Source organism: Halictus rubicundus, chromosome 11, assembly GCF_050948215.1.
Source record: "Halictus rubicundus isolate RS-2024b chromosome 11, iyHalRubi1_principal, whole genome shotgun sequence".
Classification (NCBI taxonomy): domain Eukaryota; kingdom Metazoa; phylum Arthropoda; class Insecta; order Hymenoptera; family Halictidae; genus Halictus; species Halictus rubicundus.
In genome coordinates, this window is record NC_135159.1 from 12912403 (window position 1) to 12935651 (window position 23249).

Consider the following 23249-nt stretch of genomic DNA (forward strand, 5'->3'; position numbering starts at 1 on the left):
GGATGTTAAGTCCACGCTAATCCAATTACGGCCGGCGACGGTCGTCGGTCGATTATAAATCAATAGTAGGATAGTAGAGCGTAACGATTTCAGAGAGGTAGTACTACCGTTGTTCCGTTGATTGTTTTCATAGACTTTATTGTGCCGTGACCGCATCGCGTGCTCTCTTGCTAAACGTTCGGTTATACACCAGCTGCAACAAATAAACGACTATCTTGCTGACAACAAAAATTTCCCTAGCGAGCTTGTTAAGCGTTCGTGTCACCTGATTTGACCGTTTCGATATTCGTCGAGCCTCGTCGATCCGATACCAATCGAAGAGGGGAACGAGAAAAGTAACTAGACGTCCAACCCGAAACGCGTACCAACTTAAAAAAATTTCATCAATTCGAAGAGTCCAATCCTTCCCGGATCAGGGAAACTCCTCTTTAGAACGCAACCGGGAAACCCAGTCAATTAAAAACGATCGCGATGACTTTAAGCGTAGGATCCTTTATCCAGTTGATTTTTAACACAAAATTAATCAGTATTAGAGACACTCATGATTGCATTTACAGAGTTTCATTTACAGAGCATTGCGTCGATTGGGCCAATGCAACGGCAATCATACAACGCGTATTCCGTCGATAAATCAGGCCCGGCATCCCGAATACAATAAATCCCCTAGGGCCGCTCGGTACAGCAGTTCGCTGTTTTACTGACCGGCCTAAGAAGGAATCGGCAGCGCGCGAACATTCGAAAAAAGTTCTAATTGCGAGCTCCCACGGGACGCGGCCACGCCTAGCCAGGACTATTTTTCTAAGTTGCAAAGTATAATAAATTAACTAAGATGTTGCATTATCGTTACATAGAGTATATTATAATGTATATTGATATTTTAACTAGCTGAAGTAAGTATGAGACAATGTTACGAGCGTAGTAGACGAAGGACGAGTAATTAATTGTAGATAACAAAGTTTTGCGATCGTCAACGGTCGACTGTACCCGTGCCGATTCGCAGTTTGCGGTCGATGCACCGTGACGCGCCGCGATCAACGCGAATGCTAATTAACAAAAGGAAACAACAAAAAAAAAAGGAAGAAGACGAAAGAGAATCGACGAAACGCGCTCGGAGAAAAATTAGTATCGGGAGGAGAAGAGAAACAATTCTTCGCGAGAGGCACTGAGATCAGTTCCAGTCTCGATCGATTCGCGATACAGGACCGCGGGACAGGCTTACAATGTTCCATGGGGGAAAAGAGAAATCCCTCAACGCGATCACAACGAGGCTGGAACCGCACGAACGGGCGTAAACGTGTGACGATGCGTGCATGAATGTGTGCGAACGAAAGAATACAATCGCCGGCGTGATTACACGCCGGGGAACAGAGAGAATTAAAATATGAATCGTTCTGTCAGTCACCTCACCTATATTATACAATGTAATAGTACTATGCTGCCATATGATATAAATACATGTCTACGGTAAGGAGTATATTACTAAAACATTATGAATAAATATGTTATAAGTAACTACCTTGTCTTCATTGCCATCAAACCGTATATTTCTTCCGAATTTTATCGTTTTGTTAATCGTATAACAGTTTAACCAATAATAAGATGAGAATTAAGTTTGAATTTCCCATCCGACTGCACTACATCCCTAGTTGGTGAAGTTTAAATTTCCCGCGCTTGTTTTCCCGTTTAAAATTCCCAATTTATAGAATTAGAATTGGCCGCGTTCGTTTCCGAATTCCAAATTTTCCTCCAAAGCGCGCTTCAAAGTTTTTCCGTATTTTTGGGATTTAAAACACGCGTGCTTTTTCCTGGTTCAAAATTTCCCGTCAGGTAGCGCTTCTAGGGTCTCCCTAGTTCCAAATTTTCCCGTTAAGCGATTTTCGGAAAATCGCGTGATCCGATGAGCCAGTAGAATTGCATTCTTCCGTTGTTCAGATACTTCTTCGAATGGCAATATGATTCTGTGGTGAAGTGGTCCATAACCTAAAACTTTTGTTCCGAATTGTGAAATATTTTTTAGGGAAATTCAACAGGGGTCTAGCATTGTATTTTTGTACGTTTTGTAACCGCTGTTGAACGATTCGGCCAGTATTCGGTCTGTTACATTGTACTTAATACTGAAACTCATCGAGCGAATTAATCGGTGATATTTAAAGGTTATGAGTGAGTTTCATGAATATTTACACGAAAATGTATTTTTAATTTATGTCTATTTCCGTGTCTTGCGTTACTAGCATCGACTTTCGTAATATCGCACCGTTTTCAATAAGGATGAGGTCAAAATTGTCTTTTCTTTTTTTGGTTTCAGGCATAATTAGTGCTGTGTATAGCATACACAACTTGTCTTATGTTTTATTATGAAGCGGCGTCAGAGGAGACCTGTCTTAGAACTTAATCAGTCTCAAGCTGGTTCGCACGGGGATCATGTTCAAAGTAATTAATTATAGCAACCATTGAATAAATATAGTAGTTGTACATAAATTGCGTAGGATACCATTGATCACAGAACAAAACATTTGCCCATTTAGATAAGCGAAAACAAGCAGCTCTCGATTACCATGGGCAAAATGTACCAGGAAATCCACTGGCAAATCTTCTTTGCCACTATAACTCAGACAGCGATACAGAGGACACTAAGAAGGATGTTTGTAAGTTAGACGATCAAGTGAATAACTTCCTTAAGGTGGGTACATTTCTGTACAAATTTATACTTATCTTCTACATCTAAGTAATTCTAAACGTTCAATTCACAGGAAATACAACTTATCGCTCCTAAACAGCCGATAGCAAATGAGTTCAGTAATAATGTATTGAACTCCAATGCACAGTTGCCGCACCATATCAACCAACAAGCATCAAGTGAGCTTTCGTGAAGCTTTTCCCTTGATCTGGAAGTCTGCAACTCAAAATTTATTGTTCTTTTAGTGTGGAGAGAGTGCATAGATGAGTCTTCCGGTTACCCATACTACTGGCACATAGAGACCAATCAGGTAACATGGGAGATGCCAGAGGAACTGCGGTATATGAAGAACAATGTTAAAACAAACTCTGTTATGAAACCTCATTCTATGCAGGACCCCCATTGGGTCGATTTCTCGTCCGTCACATGTAACTATACGCTGCACTTGACTCTCTTCTGCTTACAAATACATTTAAACCTTCCCGCTAACTCAAAAACAATTTTTCTATAGACCAGTCGCACGAAAACATACCGGAAGGCATGATACCAAGAGAAGTAGTGGCTCGAAACCGTAACAGGTACATTCGCAATGAAACTACCAAGAAACAGGAACCATCGACTGACCAGGACGTCACGAACACATCCGATACAATGGACAACGAGTCTGATGACGGGTGCATATCTGAAACCTATCTTTTCTTCTGAATTCTCGTTACTCTCTCATAACCGAGAAACTATTATTACAGAAAAATCGAAATGATAACCTCTTATGGATCTGAAGAAAGTGACTCGGACACTGCAGACGAAGGTCAATCGAAGAACGACGCACCTGCAGGGTCTGCGGTTGAGGCTGTCAATGCAAACTCAACGACCAAGTCGAAAGTCGAGACATTCTCTTCGTCGATGCCTGTGAAACACCCTCAGATGCTGAAGGGGCCTTCAGACCATGACTCTAGAGACTCCTCAGATAATACAAAAGCAGAGGTTTTAGACACAAAGATCGTCGAAGAGAAGGACACGAAGTACTCGAAGAATCAAGTCAAAGAACCAGAAGAGTGTACAGAAAGACTTGGCGATAGTCGATCTGTTAGGGAGTCTAAGGCCGCGGCGAATGAGGCTAGCGGAAAAAGTAACCCCGATTTCGATTTCCGCGTGTCTCTGGTACCCGGTTACGACGAGGACTCCGAACCTGAGGAGGAGCTCGAGGTCAGGCAAGAAAGGAAGGCTTTGTTCCCAATCCCTCAGACCGAGGAATCAGCAGACAGTTTAAGCTTGAAGGTGCACCGGATACCAGAAAGCAACGATAGTGATGGGAACGACAGGAGGAATGTTCAGGAACTGGACAACGAGGTGATCTCTGAGAAAGCGGATAGTGGCGAGGAGTCGGTTTCGAGGTCCGAGGATGATGGACAAAAGACAAACAAGTTCTTGGACAACCTGCACGGCAGAAGCAAGTTCTTCCAAAGAAAGAAGCGGATTGCGTTCGATGGTAAGGATGCTCGTGTTAATCTATCGTCAAGGTGGATTAAGAGGAGTGGTTCTTTCAGTTCCATCCACAAAGAAGAAACCGGTGGACAAAGAGGAAACCAAACCGGAGCCTGAGGTACAACAGGAGGAGGTGATGCCTGATAGTGTTGAGAGAACTGATGAAACGCGGAGCGAACACCAGGAGGAACAGAGTACTGTGATAGCTGAAGACAAAGCGGAGGATGCTGTGGACTCTGTGGCGGAGTCTGGCAAGGCTGAAGAAGAGGCTGTAGCTGCGTCTGAGGCACCTGCCGACTCGAAGGAGGACGAAGGAGAGGTTGCACTACTGTCGCAAATCATACTTGAGAAACTGAAGTTTCTGTCCGAGGGGAAGCCCACTGTATCCCCTGTACAGATGATGTCTATCCAGCTTCAGGTGAGGAAACACAATGCAATTCTATGCTATCGAAACAGTGTAAAGAGAAACTTAGCAGTAGAGGTCTATTAAGATGTGCTCTATTTTGTTGGAGGATATCTGGCAACATCGCTAACGTAATGCTGATGCTATTAAGAATGTTTTTATTTTGTTGCAGACATTGTTTGTGGCGTGGGAAGGAGGTTACTTAGAAAAGAGTTACTTGCGTAGGTGGTTGACTGACACCAGTCACGAACTGGAACGCTTGGAACAAGACGCAGCACCGCCGGGATGGCTTTGTCAGTGGGATAGGTATAGTATACGATCTAAAATTTGTGTATTATCTCGTACAAATAAACATGACTCGTTCCATACAAAACATCGTGGTATGTTATACACATCACTGCTCTGAGATCTTCATGCATCGTATAATGCCTTGTCAGTTCTTGGTCCATTTGTCGCGTTCTCGAAAAAAAATCTACCAATTGTGTTCGCACTTCGATACGTATACGGTTTTTTTTTCTTGATAAACCGAATTGCCATTTTGTCAGATCTTAAAAATGTGAATCGAATGAGTCGTACCGCTGCCGAGGGTGTTAATCAACATAATTTTATCAATTTCAGAGTAATTATTATAAAAAGTTCGTTCGAAAATTTTTTGTAGATTTATATAGTAATGCAAATTTTATTAATTTAGAACAAAAAAGTATATATTATATATGAAGAGACCGCGTTGTTTATTATAAACGATTCGATCATATTGCAATAACATAGATAGAAATGTGTTCAGTACGGGGTCCTTCAAGAACATGCGTGTACCGTACGCACTGTGTGCACTACAAGCTGTGCGCCCAAAAACATGTAGAAGATTCAAGAGAAACCTATCCATGGAACATGACACAAAGTGTAGAGACATTCCGAATTTGTCATTGAGTCAACCAGAAAGCTATCGAGTCAGTGAAACTAGAAAGTCGGATCAGCATTGCTATGCAAAGCGACAGGAACTGTGACGTACAGTACGAATGAAGATCGCACCAGGATTTCAAGCATTCAAATCGAAGAATATGTACCGGGACACCATTCGATGGTTTCTGGCACCAGAGACTAATCGTTGAGAAAAGTCCCTATGAAATTGCCACATGTGCCTGTACGGAGTTCCCGAAGGAAACTTAAAATGCAAAGAAGCTGCTTGCCAAGAATGGACAGAAGGGAATCGGTTCCTGACAGGGCAGTGGATGTAAGCTGAAAATAACGATCGTTTGGAGATCCATGACACACGTTACACATATTCTTCTTTCCTTCTTCTTTTTTTTTTTTATTTTCTTGATAAATATCTCACGAACCCACCAAGTTCAGCTATCTCATTCTGTAAACGTGTTATGTATCTTTACTTTTTACTGCCACCCGGAGCATTTCTCCGTGTAAAAAGTACATGACAGTTCTCTGAGTGCTTCCTGTCTTTGGAGACAGAGACAGAGAAAGAGGCAAAGAGACAAAGAGAGAAAGAGGAAAAGAAAATCGGCAACAAGAACATTAAAAATGATTGTCCCGACTCGCACAACTCCCTCAAATACTCATAACCAATTCGCTTAATTTCGCCATAGCGTAACGCTGACGTTGTCGACTGTGTATGCTCGGTGCTCGTGTTGCGGAAGAGAACGCCCCGCTATGTAAACTGCTAAGTAACACTCTTAATCCTTTATGTAATATAAAGGGGGTCTCGCTGAGTTGAGTAAATGCCACGCCGAGTCGCAGGTAGGAGTATTAACTGATATTTGTTTCCTAGCAAGTAAGTCGCTTTAGAAAACTCGCTGGGACGTCCCTTTCACGGACCAACGTCCCTCGAAAGTTTGTCTGTCAATGTAACACATGCAAGTAACCTTCATCCTGCGCCTCAGCTGTTCTACATTCCCTGGTGGGCTTTTTTCCAGGTCGCATAAACGATATTATTACCAGAACACTGCCACCGGAGTGACACAATGGATCTATCCGGACACTGGTATCGCCGGTGGCGCAGAGGAAATGGAAATTTGCTCGACGCCCCCGCCGATGGAACAGGACGAGATGATTGCAACAGGTACGATCCTCGTTCGTCATTGAACTGCGAATTTTGCGCATTTATGACACAAAAATGATTGGACGTAACTTCAAACTGGGTACTAATAGTCTATCGCCAAGTGTCTTTATACAAAAATATGGTGTTCGCAGCAGCAGAAGAAGAAGGATTAAAGTCGAAACCGAAGAAGCAACCAGAAGACAACGACACGATCGAAGATGCAGTTTCAAGGAACCCTGACGTAGAAGCTACACCGCCACCACAAATCTCGAACCCAAGCCCATCTCCTCCACCAAGAATCTATGGAAACGACATGAAGAAGGACAAAAGGAAACGAGACAAAGGCAGCGACACTATGGACAGTAAAAAGCAACGAGTAGGGAAAGGTGAGTGTTCTACTATTTCATGAAAATGAGTAAGTGCCAATCAGTGGACAGATTAAAAAAATATTTATGTGCTAGTTCGAGCTAACTAAAGTCGTTAAAGGAAGAATGAAACTTCTGCATGGTTCCTGTTTTGTACAATTTTTATTTTGCATAGAGATCCGCAGTCTATTCGCGACTAAAGTGTTCTGATCTTCCACAGAGGGGATCGCAGAGGTGAACCACCTGGAGAACGCAGCCATGTCCTCGCATTCAGCAACTTCGCTGTCACCTCAGGCTAACAGTTTGACAAATATAGCCAACGTGACCAACGTAGAACCCCTGCCACCGGGTGTGGACTTGACAGAAGCGCCCTACGAATTACCAGCGACCGCATTGAAGAGGATCATATACAGTGCTGTGCAGCCTCAAGGTAGTACGTTGTACGATGCTGCTGTCAGGGATCCAACGGTTCCTATCTTGAGTCACCCGGCAGCCATTGTTCAGGAGCACTACCTTCAGTACCCAGCTTACCAGCACTTGCATTCTGTAAGTTTTTGAACGACCAGGTTCATGTCCAGAGGCGCTGTCAATATTGTGTTTTGTTCGAGCAGTCAGCAGCCTTAGTACTTCCCCACAAGCACGGTGTGCAGCCGACGATCCAAATTATACCGGACTACACGCCCATATACACAAACCATAAGGTGATCGAGAAGCCACCCATTAAAACAGCCAAGGAGTCCCTGGTATCTGCTCTGGACTCGTTTTACAGTGACATCGCTCGTATAGAGAACAGCAGACCTGAGAAACCACCTCAAAGACAGGACACAGTGACAACCGAGTCGTCCTTGCCTGTGGAGGAAGCCAAGGTGGACATGGAGCTGGAGGCTCTACACGCTGAGGCCAGCATGAAGGAGAAGAAGAAGAAGAAGGTATAATTTCCAATCAATATGGATAGAATGGCTAGATCAAATGCGAAACAGTAAAAACATTTAAAAAATTTGTCAACAAGGGTTGGGACGTGTAAGCTCAAAGAATATAATGTTTCAGGCGAGGGTCGGGATCAGCAAGAAACACAAAGAGGTTTCCAGCATGGTAGCAAAGTGGCAGAAGGTGCAACAAAACTTCGAGAACACTTAGGGTACCGAGGACAAAATAACGAGTTTCAGCCTGGCTCGAGATCTCGTCGGTGTCCATGGGGATCTTGAATGCAAGGACCACGAGAATCGTTTGAGACTTCGTGGTCGTTTGGGAATTGTATTTTCTAGATGTAACGTTGTAAAGTTGATAGCGCACTGTACCACTGCCCGTATAGTGTTCTCGTACCTGCAGTTAATGTTATTACAACTCCTCTCGGTTTTACTGTTTGAAATCAGACGATGAATAGGAACAATGGGAACGACTATCGCATTGTTCGCTGCTCACTGGCATTTACTTATTGTTCCCCAGGTTTCAATCAGGATTGCGTTCACCACGTTGTACATATCGCGCACCTTTGGTTTTATATTCGAGAGAACCGCTACTTAAATGTTAGATCGACCGGATTGTGACTGGTTACTATATATATATAAACTAAGATATTAATTTAATAAAAAACAATTATCGATGTTACTCGAGCGGCGAGAATGAGAGATCATGCTTAAATGCTTCCAGAGCTAGAATATTTTTTAAACAAACCATAAGAAGGTCAGTATCATTGAGGGAATTTGTTTGTAAGATTGTACGCTTTACAAAACTGTTTTTTCTTTTTTGTAATGATATGTAAATACAGGATCAACGAAATACATATATATTATATATACAGTATTGTGTCTTTGCAATCGCCTTACAAATCAATTAGACACGTGAACCGGTCAGTTCGGTAACGAATAGTGTTCACTGCTCCGCATAGTCCCGTTCTTGGTCTCGAATGGTGTAACTATGAGAAGAGTCTAAAATATTGCAAATATTTTAATATATCTTACAAAATATTACTGTGTTACAATAAAAATCATAAAAAATATCTTGTGAATATTGTATTTAATACAATCGAGCTGTATTACAAGAAGTTTTATCGATTTATAGGTTAGGTAGGTGGTCAGCGAAACTCGTCTAGATTCTAGATAAATATAACAATGACTAAAATAGGCCCTCCAGTAGCCCAAAAGACGGTGAACGCACCGCCAGAAAATGAGTTGAAGAGGAACCAAGAGTTAAATAATCCTTGTCTACAGGTATTGGCAACTTGATGATTTTTAGGTTAGTTCTTTCGGTTTTCTAACCTCAAATCGTGCTACTCGATTCTCATTTCCTTAATTCGTTTCTGTTACAGGAGCATTTAATGTCTTTGCAGTGCCTTGACAATAACAGCTACGTACACAGCAGGTGCGAGCCCTTCTTTGAGAATTACAAGATATGCAAAAAGTTTTGGGTAATTATCTCTAATCGCGTTTGATTAGTTTACAGCGGTAAAAAAAGAAATAATTTCAGGCAAGCGTTGCATCCGATCGAAAGTCGAAGGGAATCGAACCGCCGCTTCCTTTGCCGGAGGATCGAAGCAAAGTGAAGGCAGAATACTTGAAGACTTTTGTGCCATAACTATTGTAGATCTTGTGTTATTATCTTTTTAATCGTTGTACAGTTAATAATTAATTTCCCGCGAAGAAAAGAATGTTGAACGTGTACGTCTGAAGGTAGACAGGGAGAATAAACGGCGATTTACATAAAATCTTTTTAATATCTTTGGCAGAAACAAATATTTGGAGAATAGTGTGTGATTACATTGACCGTCTAACAAAATTCAGCTATGAGTACACTATGTCCTTCATTATACTCGTTACTGTTTATATTATATATACAAGATACTAAATTTTGCAGAAATTCGGAGGTTCGCTAACGTTCAAAACACTTAACTTCTCGTTACAAGTAACAACGCATCTTATCGTCGTAGTTACAACTACAAATACACTTAATGTAAACAAAAAAACGGACTAGCGAAGTGTGTCGAACAAAAGAAACTTGCTGAATCGAACATTGTAATGAGCGGAACTAGCAAAAAAATTGAACGGGGGAAAAAATTCTGATGCATATTCTATTTATTTTACGACTTACTCGAATGTATTACTTTGATCATAGGCTTCCAACGTCTGCCACTACCGAAAGTTAGCATTCACATTTAGGCGAGTAAATGTATCTCGCTGGTGTTCTCTTCGGGTCTGCGATTTAACCCCCCCCCCCCCAAAACAGTTGGTTTAAGTTTAAAAGATAACTTAAAAAATAATTACCGTCTACGTATTGTACATTATCTGCTATTGTCATGAAGGACATGCTTTCCAACGCAAAAGATAATTTCTAGAGTATTGATCACTTGAGGAATTGACACAGAGTGATCGAAACGGATCGTCGAGCAACGTTCCCTCATTTTTTAATAAAGTAAAAAAAAAAGAGGAACGGTGCACGACACTCCGTTCCACCGGAAACATTTTTCCCACGTCGAGAAAAGCTAGCAAATGCGTAGCGTAATTTTGAGTATACAGTATATCACGCGTTCCATTCGTTTCCAAGAAAATATATGTATATATACACGTATATATAATATGTATATTATATACAGAATAGTCTTTTCGCTACAGGAGGAACGACAGAGGAATCCCCCTCTTGGTTCCCGCTCGAATTGACGATTCTAGATTGTTTTATAGCCTAAATTGTTATGGAATTCGTGGATTCAGCGGTTGATGCGCTAGGTCCTCGTTAAATGCAACATAACATACACATGCATCCTTACACGAAAATAAATAATGTCTCTTTACAGGTGCCTCATCGCGGCTGCTAATGAAACCCGATGCTCCCCCTCATCGATCCGTATTAAAGTCCATTTAAGCTAACTCGGCGGTTATGCGACTGTCGATCAACTGTCACTCGTACAGCTCCACTCACGATCGGTGGACAGGATATAGTCAGATTCCATTTTTAGAATGAATCCTGTCTACATTATATCTCATCGATACAGTTCCAACTATGATGAGGTAGCGAGGTCTCTAGGATCCAATGAAAAGTGTCATGGATTAGGACAGGTGGTCCTAACGCTCTTCGAAGCAGTCTGCCTCTAGAATAATCTCCATTTTTAGTCATCGTCAAGTCAGAGGAAACCTTTCACTCTTCTCCGGGCTACCACTTTCCTTTTTGTTCTAACTATTATATTGAATCGCTGAACACATTCCGTAGAGTTGGAGTGTCGAAGTGCTCTTCGCAGCCGCACCGGTCATTTCTGAGTCTGTACCGTAAGACCTCACTGTGTCATTACCTCCATGAACGAACTAACACTGTGTAGCAGTTGACAGTTGACAGTTGACAGAATGCGCACAACCACGTCGAGCGAGCCTAGTCGATTAACTACACAGACAATACATGTTAAAAACGAAGAACGAAAAGAAAACCTCCCTCCGTACACTTAGTCAGAGTTTTACGAAACTGAACACAAAAAGACAATACAGAAGTCGATAGAGTGCTTGCTACACACCTCTCTCTCTCTCCTTCCTTCATTATCTATATCGATTGCTCTAAAATGCACTAAACCGTGAATACCGGGAACAGTATGCGTGTATCGACCGGTACCGAAAGAAGCGTGATTTTCCGCGGCTATGTATATCACAGCAACACGAGGATTTGAACGATTTTGTTTGCCTCTGCGACGAAATAAATATAAGATCACGTAACAGGTACTTCTTTCATGGATATGTGATCAGCAATGATTGGATGCATGAATGACTTTTTTTTCTAACGCCGTCCAAAGTCTCTCGGGGTTAATTGGAGACCCTCTCCGAGCTGAGAACGGTTTTTCTTCGCTCCTTGCTCTTGTCTGCTCTGTACTCACTGATTCGTAGGTGGCTCCGACTCGCTTTTCTCTTTTTCTTCGTTTTTAACATGTATCGTCGGCAAGTAGTCAATCGACGCGATCCTTAATGCGGAACGTGTGAATACGGAAGTGACGGCACATCTGGCGCACCTGGAACAAACAATAGTGATTAGATTAACATGTTGAGTAGTGCTTTTTTTTATCGCATTACAATGCTTACCACACAGGTGCCGTAATGAATATGTGACAACAGTGCAATCACAGCGACGATGTAGGTGAATATCAAATCAGTGCTAGGCAAGACGAAAGTAACAGCCACTGCTACTCCCATGGGCACCAGAATCCACGCGAATATTTCACATTTAACGTTACTCATTTGCGACACGATTAAGCGACACTGAAAATACAACACAACATTAGCCACCGTTAAATTAATTATTTATAGACTGCGGATCTTTGTGCCGTTTGTGGGAGTATTCTGGTTGTTCAGTTTCAGAAAATCACATATAATATACATTAAATCGTACAAGTTTTCAAGATGAACCGTCGACTCATGTTCTTTTCAATTTTCATTAGTTTCACTTGAAAAAAATCATGGAAAAATTCGCGCAAAAACGACCAGGAAAATAAGAATACCGCCGTTGGTCAAGAGAATCTTACACATATATTGGAGAAAATGGTTCCAACAGTCAGAAAGACGATCCTGGGGTCTTTCTCCACAATGTTGCTGGGCGAGTGCATCACCCACACTGTCGAGATTGCGAAGAGCATGCTTAGAGGTATCAGAGGTCTTATAGCGTCTAGGAATGTTCTCATTTTGCCAGTCTTGTCCCTGTACGATCTGGAAACAGAAAGATGGTTTTAGTAAATATCGATTGGATGAATGCACTCGCTTGTATGTATACTTTTCAACAAATGCGCTCACTTGTATATGTTCCAAAGCACCACGGGTAAGCTGGTCACGATAGCGGTGACATATAGTACAATCTCGAACATCACGCCCACAGATATCTCGCCGGGCAACATGAATTTCCAGGTTTCGTGTCCCCCTATGCTCGATATAATAAACACTGTGGTAGTGCCCTGGAAATTGAACAAATCTCTTAGTTTTGTATCTATTGCTAAGAGCACTGAAACAACAACAGTATTGTTAAATACTTACCACCATGGATAAATCATATCCCCATGGAAGGAACAGCACACCCGTGTTGTACTTCTCCCAATGAGTCAAGTAAAAGTTCACAAATACGCTCCACAGTATGAAGTACATCCTAATCGGAGATACACTGTGATCCGTACGACCGAACACAGAGAACATGCACACAGTGATCCACATTGTTGTCCAACTATCCAGTCCATGGTCGAATAACTCCCCTAGGGGACCAGATGTCTGCGTTCTCCTTGCCTGTTTTCCATCTATACCATCTGTAACCAAACCAAATATGAGAAAATTTAAGTGCTGGTTGCGAACGTGTTCAAGTAGTTGTTTATGGTGTTTGTACTCACCGAGGGTGTAAGCCATGAAGACATTGAACGCACCCAACGCGAATACCCATCTTGGTATAGGCGGGTACTGTGGTTTATCATCGCTGGATGCATATATGTAGTAATCATAACTCGCAAACATAACGAAATTGAAGACAGTGAAGAGGAATCCAGAGAAAGTTAACATGTTTGGGGCGACCCATTTCGGACAATACTAAAACAATGAACAATTAAGTAACAATTGTATTATACTGGTTGTAGCGTACGTTTTTCTATGAACATACCTGCACCACTTTATTCCAAAATGGGTGCATAATATACACGCTGAGGGGGCTTGTATCCACAGAGCAGTACTGAAAAGAAATATCAACAAATTATTGAATTTCAATCGTGTTTCCCAACAACTCCATTGTTTGACTTGCATAATCAGTTAGCAATGAGTACCCTCTTACGATATGTTTATCACAGGAAAGCAAACAGAGGCGTATTGATTTTAATCCAATGAAGTGGACGACTCGTAAAGTTCCAAGAAACTGTTCCATTAGTAATCAGTAGACTACGGATTTTATGCATTTATATAATATATATATAATGTATGGGAAAAGTCTATATAGTTGCCATTTCTTGCAATCAATGCCAACAATTTTTATTTTGCATAAAGATCCACAGTCTATACTCGATCCAACAAAACAAGTATAGACAAACAAACCACGTGTGTCCTTTGCCAACTATCCGAGAAATGTAACTTCAATTCTGTCGGACTCAAGTGGTATTTGTTTATCCTTACTGGCTCGACTCATTGGACAAAGTACGGTAATCAGGTCAGATGCAAAATAGAATGAAGCATGTGATTATATGCGACTACAGTCTAGCAAAAGTTATAACGATGGTTCAAACCAAAGTGGAAAAGTTGAAAGAGGATCGCAGTGTAAATCGATGGAAGATGATCAAGGCAACAAACAGTTACTAACTAATCCCACAGGATGGGAGCATTAAGGTTGGCCCAAACAAGACCAGGAAGAGACCGTGCTTAAACCCTACACCCTGGTTTCGAATCTAGCGGCCAAACGTGCACGGTCTCTTCCCAGTCTTGTTTGGGCCGACCTTTAGTCAGTGAGGAGAGCATGGAGGTCACCATTAGTCGTGCTGTACCCCATTGATAGTGGGATACAAAATAAGATAAACCATATGCGACCACAGTTGTGTGACGATGAGAGGGTCGAACCCTGGGAAAGTAAAAAGCCTGGAGTGCGAAGTGATGGAATCTATCAGGGTAACGAACAACTACCGACTAATCGCATGGAATGTGAGCATCAGTCAGCATGGGAGGCAGGAGTGGCAAGCCAAGGGAGTGGTCCGAGTACCTTGTAACTCTCGAAGCCGGCGAGATGTTGGTCGGTGAGGTATTGGACCTCGAGGCCCAGCTTCCGGTACATGTTGGGGCCGGCGTGGGTGTCTCCGGACGCAGCTTAGGGGAGTTTGATTTCGTTCGATTCTCGGGCCTAGGCGTGATCGTTCGGCTGATCGGGCCTACCCCGGGTGAAAAGCGCCGCGAGTTGGGTCTGTCCGCATTCAAGGCACTGGGGGGTCGCGGTCCGAGCACGTGCTCCTGGGTTGAGTAGCTTGGCGTTCAGCGTCGATTCATGGTGGCAGCGAGCTGAGCTGCGTGGACGACGATTACTGCGACACGACTGTGACTGTACCAGCAACGATTCTGAGCAATTCTGAGACAGTCTGAAGGCCGATCCTCACGTGCCGATAGAAACGAGGAACGAATCAAACGCGGCGCGAGCGTCGACCGATCGATTCCCAAGCAAGCCAGCCCCGGCTCTGTGAATGTCGAAGGGGAGAGAGAGGCACGAGACCACGAACCCTGCCTGCATGGAACTACGCATTGATAGCGCGTCGCTCTTGAATTGGCCCGATCCTCTGCCGCTGCAGATACATTAGCAAGACACTTGCGACATTTATTGCGTGACCGACTCTCATCCCGTATATACAGTAACGAGCACAACTGAGTCTACACTATTTGAAGCAACATAACTTTTTAAAATGTAGATCGAATGACTTGAATGTTATTGAGAAGTTAGAAGGATTAGTTTATTAGACGAGGTGTACAAAATTTGAATTGGTCGGAATCGCAAAAGAAATAGTAAAAGTTGGTTTTTTCAGCTTTTCCATCTGAGCCTGTATTGAAAATTTAAAGAATGTGTTTGATTCGCTCGAATAAATTATATCCATGCTGAGAATTTCACCGATATTGGTCAATTCGTTTACGAGTTATAAACGATTAAAAGTCGAAAATCGTGAAAAATGGCAATTTTTCCACTTTTAAGCGTTTTATCTATAGATACATCTGACATGGTTGAACCGGCTCGATAGACTATATTTTAACACAATACGCACTTGTAAGATGGACTCTGCTTTTTCAACGGAAGACTGGAATTTATAGTCTAATGGCTGATAGCTGTCGATAGGACGACAAATAAATTCATGGGGAAAAGAAAACCATGCTGGCAGACCATTCTTACAATTATAATTATATACAATTATATATATACATGGTCGACGATGTTTAGAATTATTCACTGCTTTAATTATTAAATTTTTTAAACATATCTTTGGAGGTACTTCTTCTAGATACGTTAGTTTTCTCTTTTGTTTCGAATGTAACTAGATCGAGAAAGACCCGGCCACCGCCGGGTCGGAGGGTTAAACCCAAAGCCCCAGAGCTTTTAAATTTTAGATGGATGACCACCGTTGCATATGGATTCATTCTGTTTTTCTGTGGACGACGCCTGGAATTTATAGTCTAGTAGCTGTGGACAGTGTCCACCCCGTTTACAAGTGTTATGGGCGTAGCTATTGTAACGACTATAAGCGATTAGAACCATAATGTCCTGTGCCAGATACGCTGCCAACGATTTGATTTAATACCTGTTGTTATATAGGTGGGATAGCGGACGGTAATCGATGGTACAAGCGGCGTTTATATAACGCGGCGGTGAGATCACCAGTAAAAAGTTCATCATCATTTATAATTGCTGGAAATATACGTACTCAGTCTCATAATGAATCTTGCTATACGTCACGGAAGGAATGTCGAGTGTGGGGGGAAATTATTTGCACGAATTGCGATTTTTAATTTCGCTGATGTAGGCGAAGTTATAATAGCTTTTTATCATGTGCAGGCGATGACGAAAAATGTACTAGACTGATAGTAACGTGGAGAAACGTTGATAAATGAGATAAGAATTTTTGTTCGAATTCTTTTGGGGATCTTGTAGGCTAACAGCTTTTCTGTTGGGTTTGTTAACACTAGGTTTACGGGACGTGTCAAAATGACATGTTCTGACATTTTTAATTTATTATTATTGAGATTATAAAGATGCATTATTCAATGTATTTTTTTGAATATATATCGGGCAAAAATGGCTAAAAATTTGAATAGATGCAATCTCGTTGTTTTTATAAAGTAATGTAAAATAGTTACTTTTAGTGCTTCGTAAACCTAGTATCATGATAATATTGTATTTTTTTCCGGGTCGCGTGGAATGGTGGAGAACTATAGCGCTGCTCGTGGTGGAATATCGAAGCTGAATTCATTGAATAACAGTTTCTATATAACTTTCATTAGCTCCCCTTTGGTTTTCAATGAAATGTACCTGTCTACTTTAATTCCTGTTGTAGCTCTCACTAAATTTACAATTAATATCTCTTTATTATGAATGAAGATTATGAAAGGGTTAAGGGTTATAGAAACAGACAAAGACTTTTATCTGATAATATTAATTTAATCTTTCATTATTACAAATAGCACCGTGATCCCAGAGCGTAGGTACACAGGAGCTGGCTAAATTAAATACGGGTAGCAGCTGAAAACAGACATCCAAAATAAATAAACGAACCCAATACACACAGGGGTCGAGATATAAAATAACTTACATAACTTATTTCAACATCTGGTGACGAACGATCAAGAATGGCAAGGCAAATCCACTGCCGAAAAACAGAACGAAGACTGATGTAAGCTTGTACCTGTTCGTAATGGAGATGGGAAGATTCTGCAAAAATCAATTTCACGATTCTAACCTCTTCGACTAAAAAGCATGTTTTACTTAATGATAGAATTAATGAAATTAACGATAGAGCATCGTTCGGTCAGAATTAAGAGGACTGACATGTTCATTCGTTTTACAGGCATTTCGATGTTGTTACTCTGACGCTTGGAATTTGATCGTAAATTTAGCATAATTATTGTATAACAATTACGCAATTATGGATTATTGTTTTGTACTCACAGAACTGGGGAAACCTTCCGGCCCGTGGTCGCTTCTTCTTACGGCACTGGTCACGAACGTCCTCAGTTGTCGCGAAAACATTTTGCTGTAGTAACTTTGGTCCTACCCCACGTTCTTTACGAAAAGGATTCTAGGTTCTGGGCAATTTGTAAATGGCGATGGCTATCGTCTGCTACGCGCACGCCTCAAATTCAACAAATTCTATCGTCGTTTCAGTCGGTAATTTTTTCTAAAGAGGTTAGAAAAACTCCTAATCCTCTTTAGTCGAAGCTAAATAGACGAGGTATAGATCCTAATAGGTCATTTTAACATCAATAACAGCAATAACATTTTTAGATTATATTCTACCTTACCGACTGGTGCAGGGTATCCCAGAGAGGAAATGAGAGTTCTCACGCCCGGGATTTTGGAACCTGCATCATCTTACCTGCATCATTAGCGGATTCCAAATAATGCCAGAGTGGATGCTACTTCTATGTTAAAAAAGGCTCTTCAATGTAGGCTCTGATCCAGCCTAAAAGGTTCTAACACAGGTTAAAAAGATGATGCAGGTTCTGTTTCCAGGCTAAATAGTTAGTGTTCAGGATTCCTCGGCTAGCTGGCGCCACACATAAAGTCCGGCAAAATCTGCAAAAAGCGCCATTCCTCGTAGTGGCGAAACGCCCAAGCTTGTAGTCGATTAGTGTTCAGGATCCCTCCGCTGGGTGGCGCCACGTACAACTTCAAGGAAAATCTGCAAACAGCGCCATTACCTCGTAGTGGCGAAACGCCCAAGCTTGTAGCCGATTTTCGGATTTCCACCGCCAGGTGGCGCTGGCGGCACCAATGCCGGTACTCGGTCGGTAACATTTGGCTAACAGTTTGAGCGTTTTGCCGCTACGGTCTGGTGGCGCTATTTTCAGATTTTCAGGAGCAGATGATTCCCGCCGCTTATTGCACTACCCCTTATGGGAATATCGGCAAGAATCATTTGTTCTGTTCTTTAGGGGTTGGATATTAACAGAGAGGAAATGAGAGTGCTCACGCTTGGGGTCTTAGTGTCCCCACTTTTCTGCATCATCTTTTGATGTTATTTGAATATTTTTCAACGGCGTTCTTGCTGATACAATTTAAAATGTCATATCGGGGATACCATAAATAATGGAGCAAACAAAAGAATGTTGTGTCTTTTTAATTATTGCTATGCGCAATTGTCGACGACAATTACTGGACATTACCATGTACGATAACACGGTTACCGACGCGCAATCCACATTACATTTAAACACTTTTATTGTATTTTAACACAATCATGTTATGTAAGAATCAACAATGAATAACTAGAGACAATGTAACGATAAAACGTATCTGCGCATATATATATATATTAATTATAATTAATGAACCCTCAATCTTTTCCGAACGTCCGACTTGTCGTTGAGTTATACTACTGAAAACACCAATTTTGAGTTATTGGTTCTCGAGATTTTATAATCTTTCTACTCCCGTCACCGCTAGATGGCTAGATGGAATTACAGGTCCCTTCTCTTCCACCACCAATTTAAAAAAACTACAACATTTTATATTAAAGTTTTTATTCGTTAAATAAACGTTCAATTAATCAAGCAAACATTTCTTAAACACGTTTCTAAATCTATTATCCTTTTATTTATAGCGAGTCGACTGTCTCCAAGTAGATTTGATACAATCAAGAACAATTATGTTGTCTTAAAAATTACGCAATGGCTCGTTTATGGAGAACGAGCGGATACAAAACATACACGGGTACCACAAGCGATCGAAACAATTCCTATATACATGCGTTACTCTCGTTCATAGGATTTTAGGCTGTAATGTTAAAACATACATTCGAAACGTACACTCACACTGATACAATTCCCTCGAAATGTCTCTTTATCTCTATCTAAAACAATATTTCCATCCACGGTGTACCACGACGATGTTAATTCTGTTTCCTGTGGTCCCATCGTGGCTGACGATGATGATGATTTTCTCCTGGAGTTCTAGCTTAGCGATTCACAGTAAGAAAATTGTTGCGCCTTCTGTTTCCTCCCAGCATTTACCTTCCACGATGAATTATTAAAGCAAAAATAGGATTAAAACATTAAAAAATACAAGGAGAAAAATAAACTAAAGAGTAGCTTTTCACAGCAGCAGAATTCCAAATATTTCTAATTTTATGGATAATATAATTATGATCAAATTTTCAATATGTTTATGGAAGGATCTATGAATTATCGGTTGTGAAAAGTGGACTTACCAAACGCTGCACTTGTGTTTTGGGTTCATCGGAGAGTCTGGAGGACAGTCGTAGGCCCTGGCAAAGTCTTCGCTATTGGAGAGGGGTCCCAAGACTCTTATAGGGCCCGGAGAGTGAACGCTGCTTCTGATTTTTGTTAGAGCATCCTCTGGCCTCATAGAACCGCACCAAATTTGGGCATAGTTTAGGAAGAACAGTTGGTCGTGCGTGAGATTAATGCCAGGAAGCAGAGGTTCTTCTCCGTGTATTGACACCCATTTTCTGTATGCCTTCAAATAAATGATTGTTTAATCACATTGTCTGAAGTACTGCATTTTAACAGATTATTCCGTAATTTTTGGAAGTCTATGGCCCATGGCTGACAATTTTGAACAGATCCTTCAACAGCAACCGAAACTTCAACCACTAACCAACAACTCACTCTCAATAACGGAATCTAATAATTTCGTAAAATACAATTATTGAAAAGCCTATTAACCGTTAATGCTCCGGCTATTTTGTAAATACATGTTAGATGTCTCCACAGCGGAGCAAATGGAGCGTTAAGGGTTTCCGGTAGATAAAGTGTTAATTGTCCTGAGCAATTACCCTGAAGGATTGCTTGAGGCCCCCGTTGTCTGCAATGTTCTCCCCCTGTGTCATCCTCCCGTCGATGTTCAAACCAATGTCGTGCAGTTTGTAGTTGGAGTACTGTCTCACAATGCACTCAGCCCTCTTTCGAAAAGCTCTGACAGTGGCGTTATTCCACCATTGCATTATGTTCCCATCTTTGTCGAACTGACGACCCTTGTCGTCGAAGCCATGAGTAATCTCATGACCTATCACCACTCCGATGCCTCCATAGTTCAGAGACTTTGGGAAGTGCTGGGAGTAGAAGAGGGGTTGGAGTATCCCTGCTGGGAAGACTATAGCAAAGACAGTCAGGTAATTACAAAAGAATGTAAGTTACACAGTATGTGTGTGAAAAATGATTCCTAGACTATGTGGTCCATGTACAACACTCACCAATGTCATTTTTATTAGGGTTGTAGAAGGCATTGACAATAACAGGGTCGGTGGACCACTTGTCCTTATCAACAGGTTTTCTCAATTCTCTCAGATTGTGATAAGCTGCATACTTCAACACTGCCAGGACATTCTTCAGAAATTGGTTCTCGGAGATATTCAACTGAGGGGCCAAGAACATTATTAAACAACGTCCAGGCAACGTCAGAGCTACTCACCATTACGTATTCCTTGGAGAGTTCAGTGGGGTCCTTCAGGAACTCAGGGTACCCAATCCTCTCGTTCATTGAGTCAGCTTTGCTTTTAGCAACTGCTCTAGTCTCATCGTCCATCCAATGATTTTCTGCCAGCAGTTCATTGAACGCTTCTCGTATAGTGTGGATCATCTCCAGAGCAGTTTCCTGAATTCAAAATCATGCTTTACCGTTTGCGAACACTTGAACCTGAAGACTAATCATTATATCTAAAACAATGTTTGCATCACTATGCTCTAAGAAGTTGCTAAGAAGTTAAGAAGTTGATTTAAGCGTTGCAAGTACGAGTAATAGTATGGGTTAAAGGTTCAAGGGGCTAGCAGTCACCTTGCTCTCATGATTGAAGTTGTCACGAATAAATAGAGCGCCCACAGCCATTCCCAGCTTCTTATTGGTCCACTCAACGCACTGGGCCCATCTGTTGCTTTCGCTCAGTATCCCCAAGAGGATCCTTCTGAACTCTACACTCTTCTGCTGGTAGTCGTCTATCATGTGGGGTATTATCGACATGACCAGTCGCCAGAGAATATAATTGTGTAGTGTCCTGCGGTCTGTATTCTCTATGATGCGACCCATGTGCACAAAATACTTCATCCCATACGCTACAATAGGCTCCTGCTCTGTTACAGGTGCCTTAATCAACTCCTGCAGATAGATCTTCCATTGTAATTGTGGTATTTCAGCCTGCAGCTCTCGTAAAGTCACTTTGCGATAAATTGCGGATGTGTCGTGTCTATCTGCCTCTGGTAAGGACACCTGGAACGTAAGAACAGTATACGGATCATTTTCTCATTATTTCCAACTGTATACAATGTACAAAGGAGCCCGTCCACACCACAAAGCCGCCAGATACTCACATTGGCCAGCTGTTTCTCCAGGTAGATGACTCGTTCAAACTCTTTGGGTGCAGTTTGAGGGTCCGCTCCAAGCAACACAGCAACACTGGTCATGTAACGATGGTAGGCTCTGAGAGCAGCCTCGCTGCTCTTGTTCAGGTAGTAGTCCCTGCTGGGAAGTGCCAGCTGCATCTGGTCCAACTGTGGACACCAAACAATTAAAAGGACGTGTCCTCAACAAGCTGACCCATCAAGAAACTGATTCGATGTCTATCGAAGAAGCCAGTTCAGTCTTGTTTACTACCCATCGCGACTCTCATATAGTGCAGACGTCGACCAAGGGGCCTTACTTTGCCGGCGCACCTGGATGATGTTGGCAGAGGAGTTCTTGTCGTCCGGGCCGACCCATTGTTCCAGCAGCACACCTTCGTTGTATTCTCCACGTATTCGACCAAGGAGGACCTCAATTGGATAGAGTGGTGGCTTCCAGGTTGGACCAACCACCGCTGGCCATCCCCCAAGTAGCTTCAAGATCCTCTTCAAAGGGGCGTCGCCTATCTCCCGGATCCGAGCTGTTCAAAGCATTTCAAACACTCAGGATGAAGTCTCATACACTTATTGTGGAGTTCATTAGGCGCGTTGATGAGCAACTCATTCGGCAAGGGGGTATTCCGATTTTCGGGACCGTTTCTCCGCGAATTTTTGCACAAGAAAAAATCGACAGATTTAAAGAATTATGATTAGTGAAATCAACTTTTTGAAAATGAAAAACCAGGATACCCCCTTAAGGTACCAATTCTTTTAAGGTACATGTCCTTGATGAACATAGCAATGAATTGCTTATCTGTTTAGGGTAATTTGATGGGAAGAGAGTGGGGGTAGTCTGTAAGAGGACGCTTCCGAGAAAAATTTTCGTTGTACCCACGGATGTCCATGCATGATTTGTAGAACCTCTTCGCCTTCAGGGTCGCATCGTTGTCCTTGTTGTTCGGTGGTTCTTCCAGCAAATGTTTCAGACTCACTTGCAGCTGGTGGGCTAGCACCTCGAAGGTGCTGATCGAGCTTTTGTCTTCAGGTATCACGTGCAATTGGTTCCATGCACCGCATGCGTACTGGAAGAAGTTCTCGCATGGTGAAGCGGTACGGTCCATCGCTGACAAAAGGCTCGCAGCTGAAACCCGGTTGCATTCAGGATTGAATTTCTCATACAAACTTTGTTCGTTTTGGCCGAAAAAATTAGTGGTGATGCTTGAACGTGTGCTCTACAAGACCCAGTAAGTCTCGTGTCGAAAGATCA

General features: G+C 42.0%; 5 protein-coding genes across 7 annotated transcripts in view; 2 read left to right on the forward strand and 3 right to left on the reverse strand.

Moving 5' to 3' along the window:
* The first annotated feature begins 1911 nt into the window (after positions 1–1911).
* On the forward strand, positions 1912–8776 carry LOC143359137 (uncharacterized). 2 transcript variants are annotated; one of them, XM_076796858.1, is made up of 14 exons: positions 1912–2160; positions 2306–2430; positions 2526–2680; positions 2751–2856; positions 2923–3105; positions 3189–3351; positions 3424–4166; positions 4225–4580; positions 4738–4871; positions 6491–6636; positions 6768–7001; positions 7201–7526; positions 7592–7909; positions 8028–8776. In XM_076796858.1, exons 2-14 carry the CDS (start codon positions 2355–2357, stop codon positions 8115–8117), a joined length of 3030 nt encoding a protein of 1009 aa, XP_076652973.1. In that variant the 5' UTR covers positions 1912–2160; positions 2306–2354; the 3' UTR covers positions 8118–8776. The 2 variants fall into 2 exon arrangements, with proteins under 2 accessions (XP_076652973.1, XP_076652974.1); XM_076796859.1 differs by having other exon boundaries at positions 1913–2160; positions 6771–7001.
* A 131-nt stretch (positions 8777–8907) lies between these two features.
* On the forward strand, positions 8908–10403 carry LOC143359139 (coiled-coil-helix-coiled-coil-helix domain-containing protein 7). Its single transcript, XM_076796861.1, has 3 exons — positions 8908–9190; positions 9289–9387; positions 9447–10403. Exons 1-3 carry the CDS (start codon positions 9092–9094, stop codon positions 9552–9554), a joined length of 306 nt encoding a protein of 101 aa, XP_076652976.1. The 5' UTR covers positions 8908–9091; the 3' UTR covers positions 9555–10403.
* On the reverse strand, positions 9674–15029 carry LOC143359138 (ethanolaminephosphotransferase 1). The gene is made up of 8 exons (XM_076796860.1): positions 14661–15029; positions 13581–13649; positions 13318–13510; positions 12974–13236; positions 12737–12894; positions 12472–12652; positions 12032–12208; positions 9674–11961 (listed from the first exon to the last, which is right to left on the reverse strand). Exons 1-8 carry the CDS (start codon positions 14730–14732, stop codon positions 11899–11901), a joined length of 1176 nt encoding a protein of 391 aa, XP_076652975.1. The 5' UTR covers positions 14733–15029; the 3' UTR covers positions 9674–11898.
* Positions 15030–17069: 2040 nt separating this feature from the next.
* Cox7c (Cytochrome c oxidase subunit 7C) lies at positions 17070–17885 on the reverse strand. The gene is made up of 3 exons (XM_076797273.1): positions 17598–17885; positions 17242–17360; positions 17070–17171 (listed from the first exon to the last, which is right to left on the reverse strand). The coding sequence occupies exons 1-2, from the start codon at positions 17676–17678 to the stop codon at positions 17247–17249; spliced, it is 195 nt and encodes a 64-aa protein (XP_076653388.1). The 5' UTR covers positions 17679–17885; the 3' UTR covers positions 17070–17171; positions 17242–17246.
* A 1336-nt stretch (positions 17886–19221) lies between these two features.
* Positions 19222–23249, reverse strand: part of LOC143358639 (neprilysin-1) — a 12868-nt gene continuing 8840 nt past the window's right edge. For both annotated transcript variants that reach the window (XM_076795933.1, XM_076795932.1), the window contains 9 exons: positions 22878–23123; positions 22316–22524; positions 21974–22153; positions 21444–21872; positions 21081–21263; positions 20863–21025; positions 20446–20762; positions 19858–20126; positions 19222–19660 (listed from right to left, as the gene is read on the reverse strand). In XM_076795933.1, coding sequence (XP_076652048.1) covers positions 19657–19660; positions 19858–20126; positions 20446–20762; positions 20863–21025; positions 21081–21263; positions 21444–21872; positions 21974–22153; positions 22316–22524; positions 22878–23123 — 2000 coding nt within the window. In that variant the 3' untranslated portion in view covers positions 19222–19656. The remainder of the gene's footprint in view (positions 19661–19857; positions 20127–20445; positions 20763–20862; positions 21026–21080; positions 21264–21443; positions 21873–21973; positions 22154–22315; positions 22525–22877; positions 23124–23249) is intronic.

Coding starts and splice junctions, on each gene's coding strand:
- LOC143359137 (XM_076796858.1), top strand. CDS start 2,355: ATGAAGCGGCGTCAGAGGAGACCTGTCTTAGAACTTAATCAGTCTCAA. Junction 2,681..2,750: donor AAGTGAATAACTTCCTTAAG/GTGGGTACATTT, acceptor TTCAATTCACAG/GAAATACAACTTATCGCTCC. Junction 2,857..2,922: donor TATCAACCAACAAGCATCAA/GTGAGCTTTCGT, acceptor TTGTTCTTTTAG/TGTGGAGAGAGTGCATAGAT.
- LOC143359139 (XM_076796861.1), top strand. CDS start 9,092: ATGACTAAAATAGGCCCTCCAGTAGCCCAAAAGACGGTGAACGCACCG. Junction 9,191..9,288: donor TAAATAATCCTTGTCTACAG/GTATTGGCAACT, acceptor TTTCTGTTACAG/GAGCATTTAATGTCTTTGCA. Junction 9,388..9,446: donor AGATATGCAAAAAGTTTTGG/GTAATTATCTCT, acceptor AAATAATTTCAG/GCAAGCGTTGCATCCGATCG.
- LOC143359138 (XM_076796860.1), bottom strand. CDS start 14,732: ATGTACCGGAAGCTGGGCCTCGAGGTCCAATACCTCACCGACCAACAT. Junction 13,650..14,660: donor CCGGCTTCGAGAGTTACAAG/GTACTCGGACCA, acceptor ATTTCTTTTCAG/TACTGCTCTGTGGATACAAG. Junction 13,237..13,317: donor CTTCATGGCTTACACCCTCG/GTGAGTACAAAC, acceptor GTTTGGTTACAG/ATGGTATAGATGGAAAACAG.
- Cox7c (XM_076797273.1), bottom strand. CDS start 17,678: ATGTTTTCGCGACAACTGAGGACGTTCGTGACCAGTGCCGTAAGAAGA. Junction 17,361..17,597: donor CGGAAGGTTTCCCCAGTTCT/GTGAGTACAAAA, acceptor TGATTTTTGCAG/AATCTTCCCATCTCCATTAC.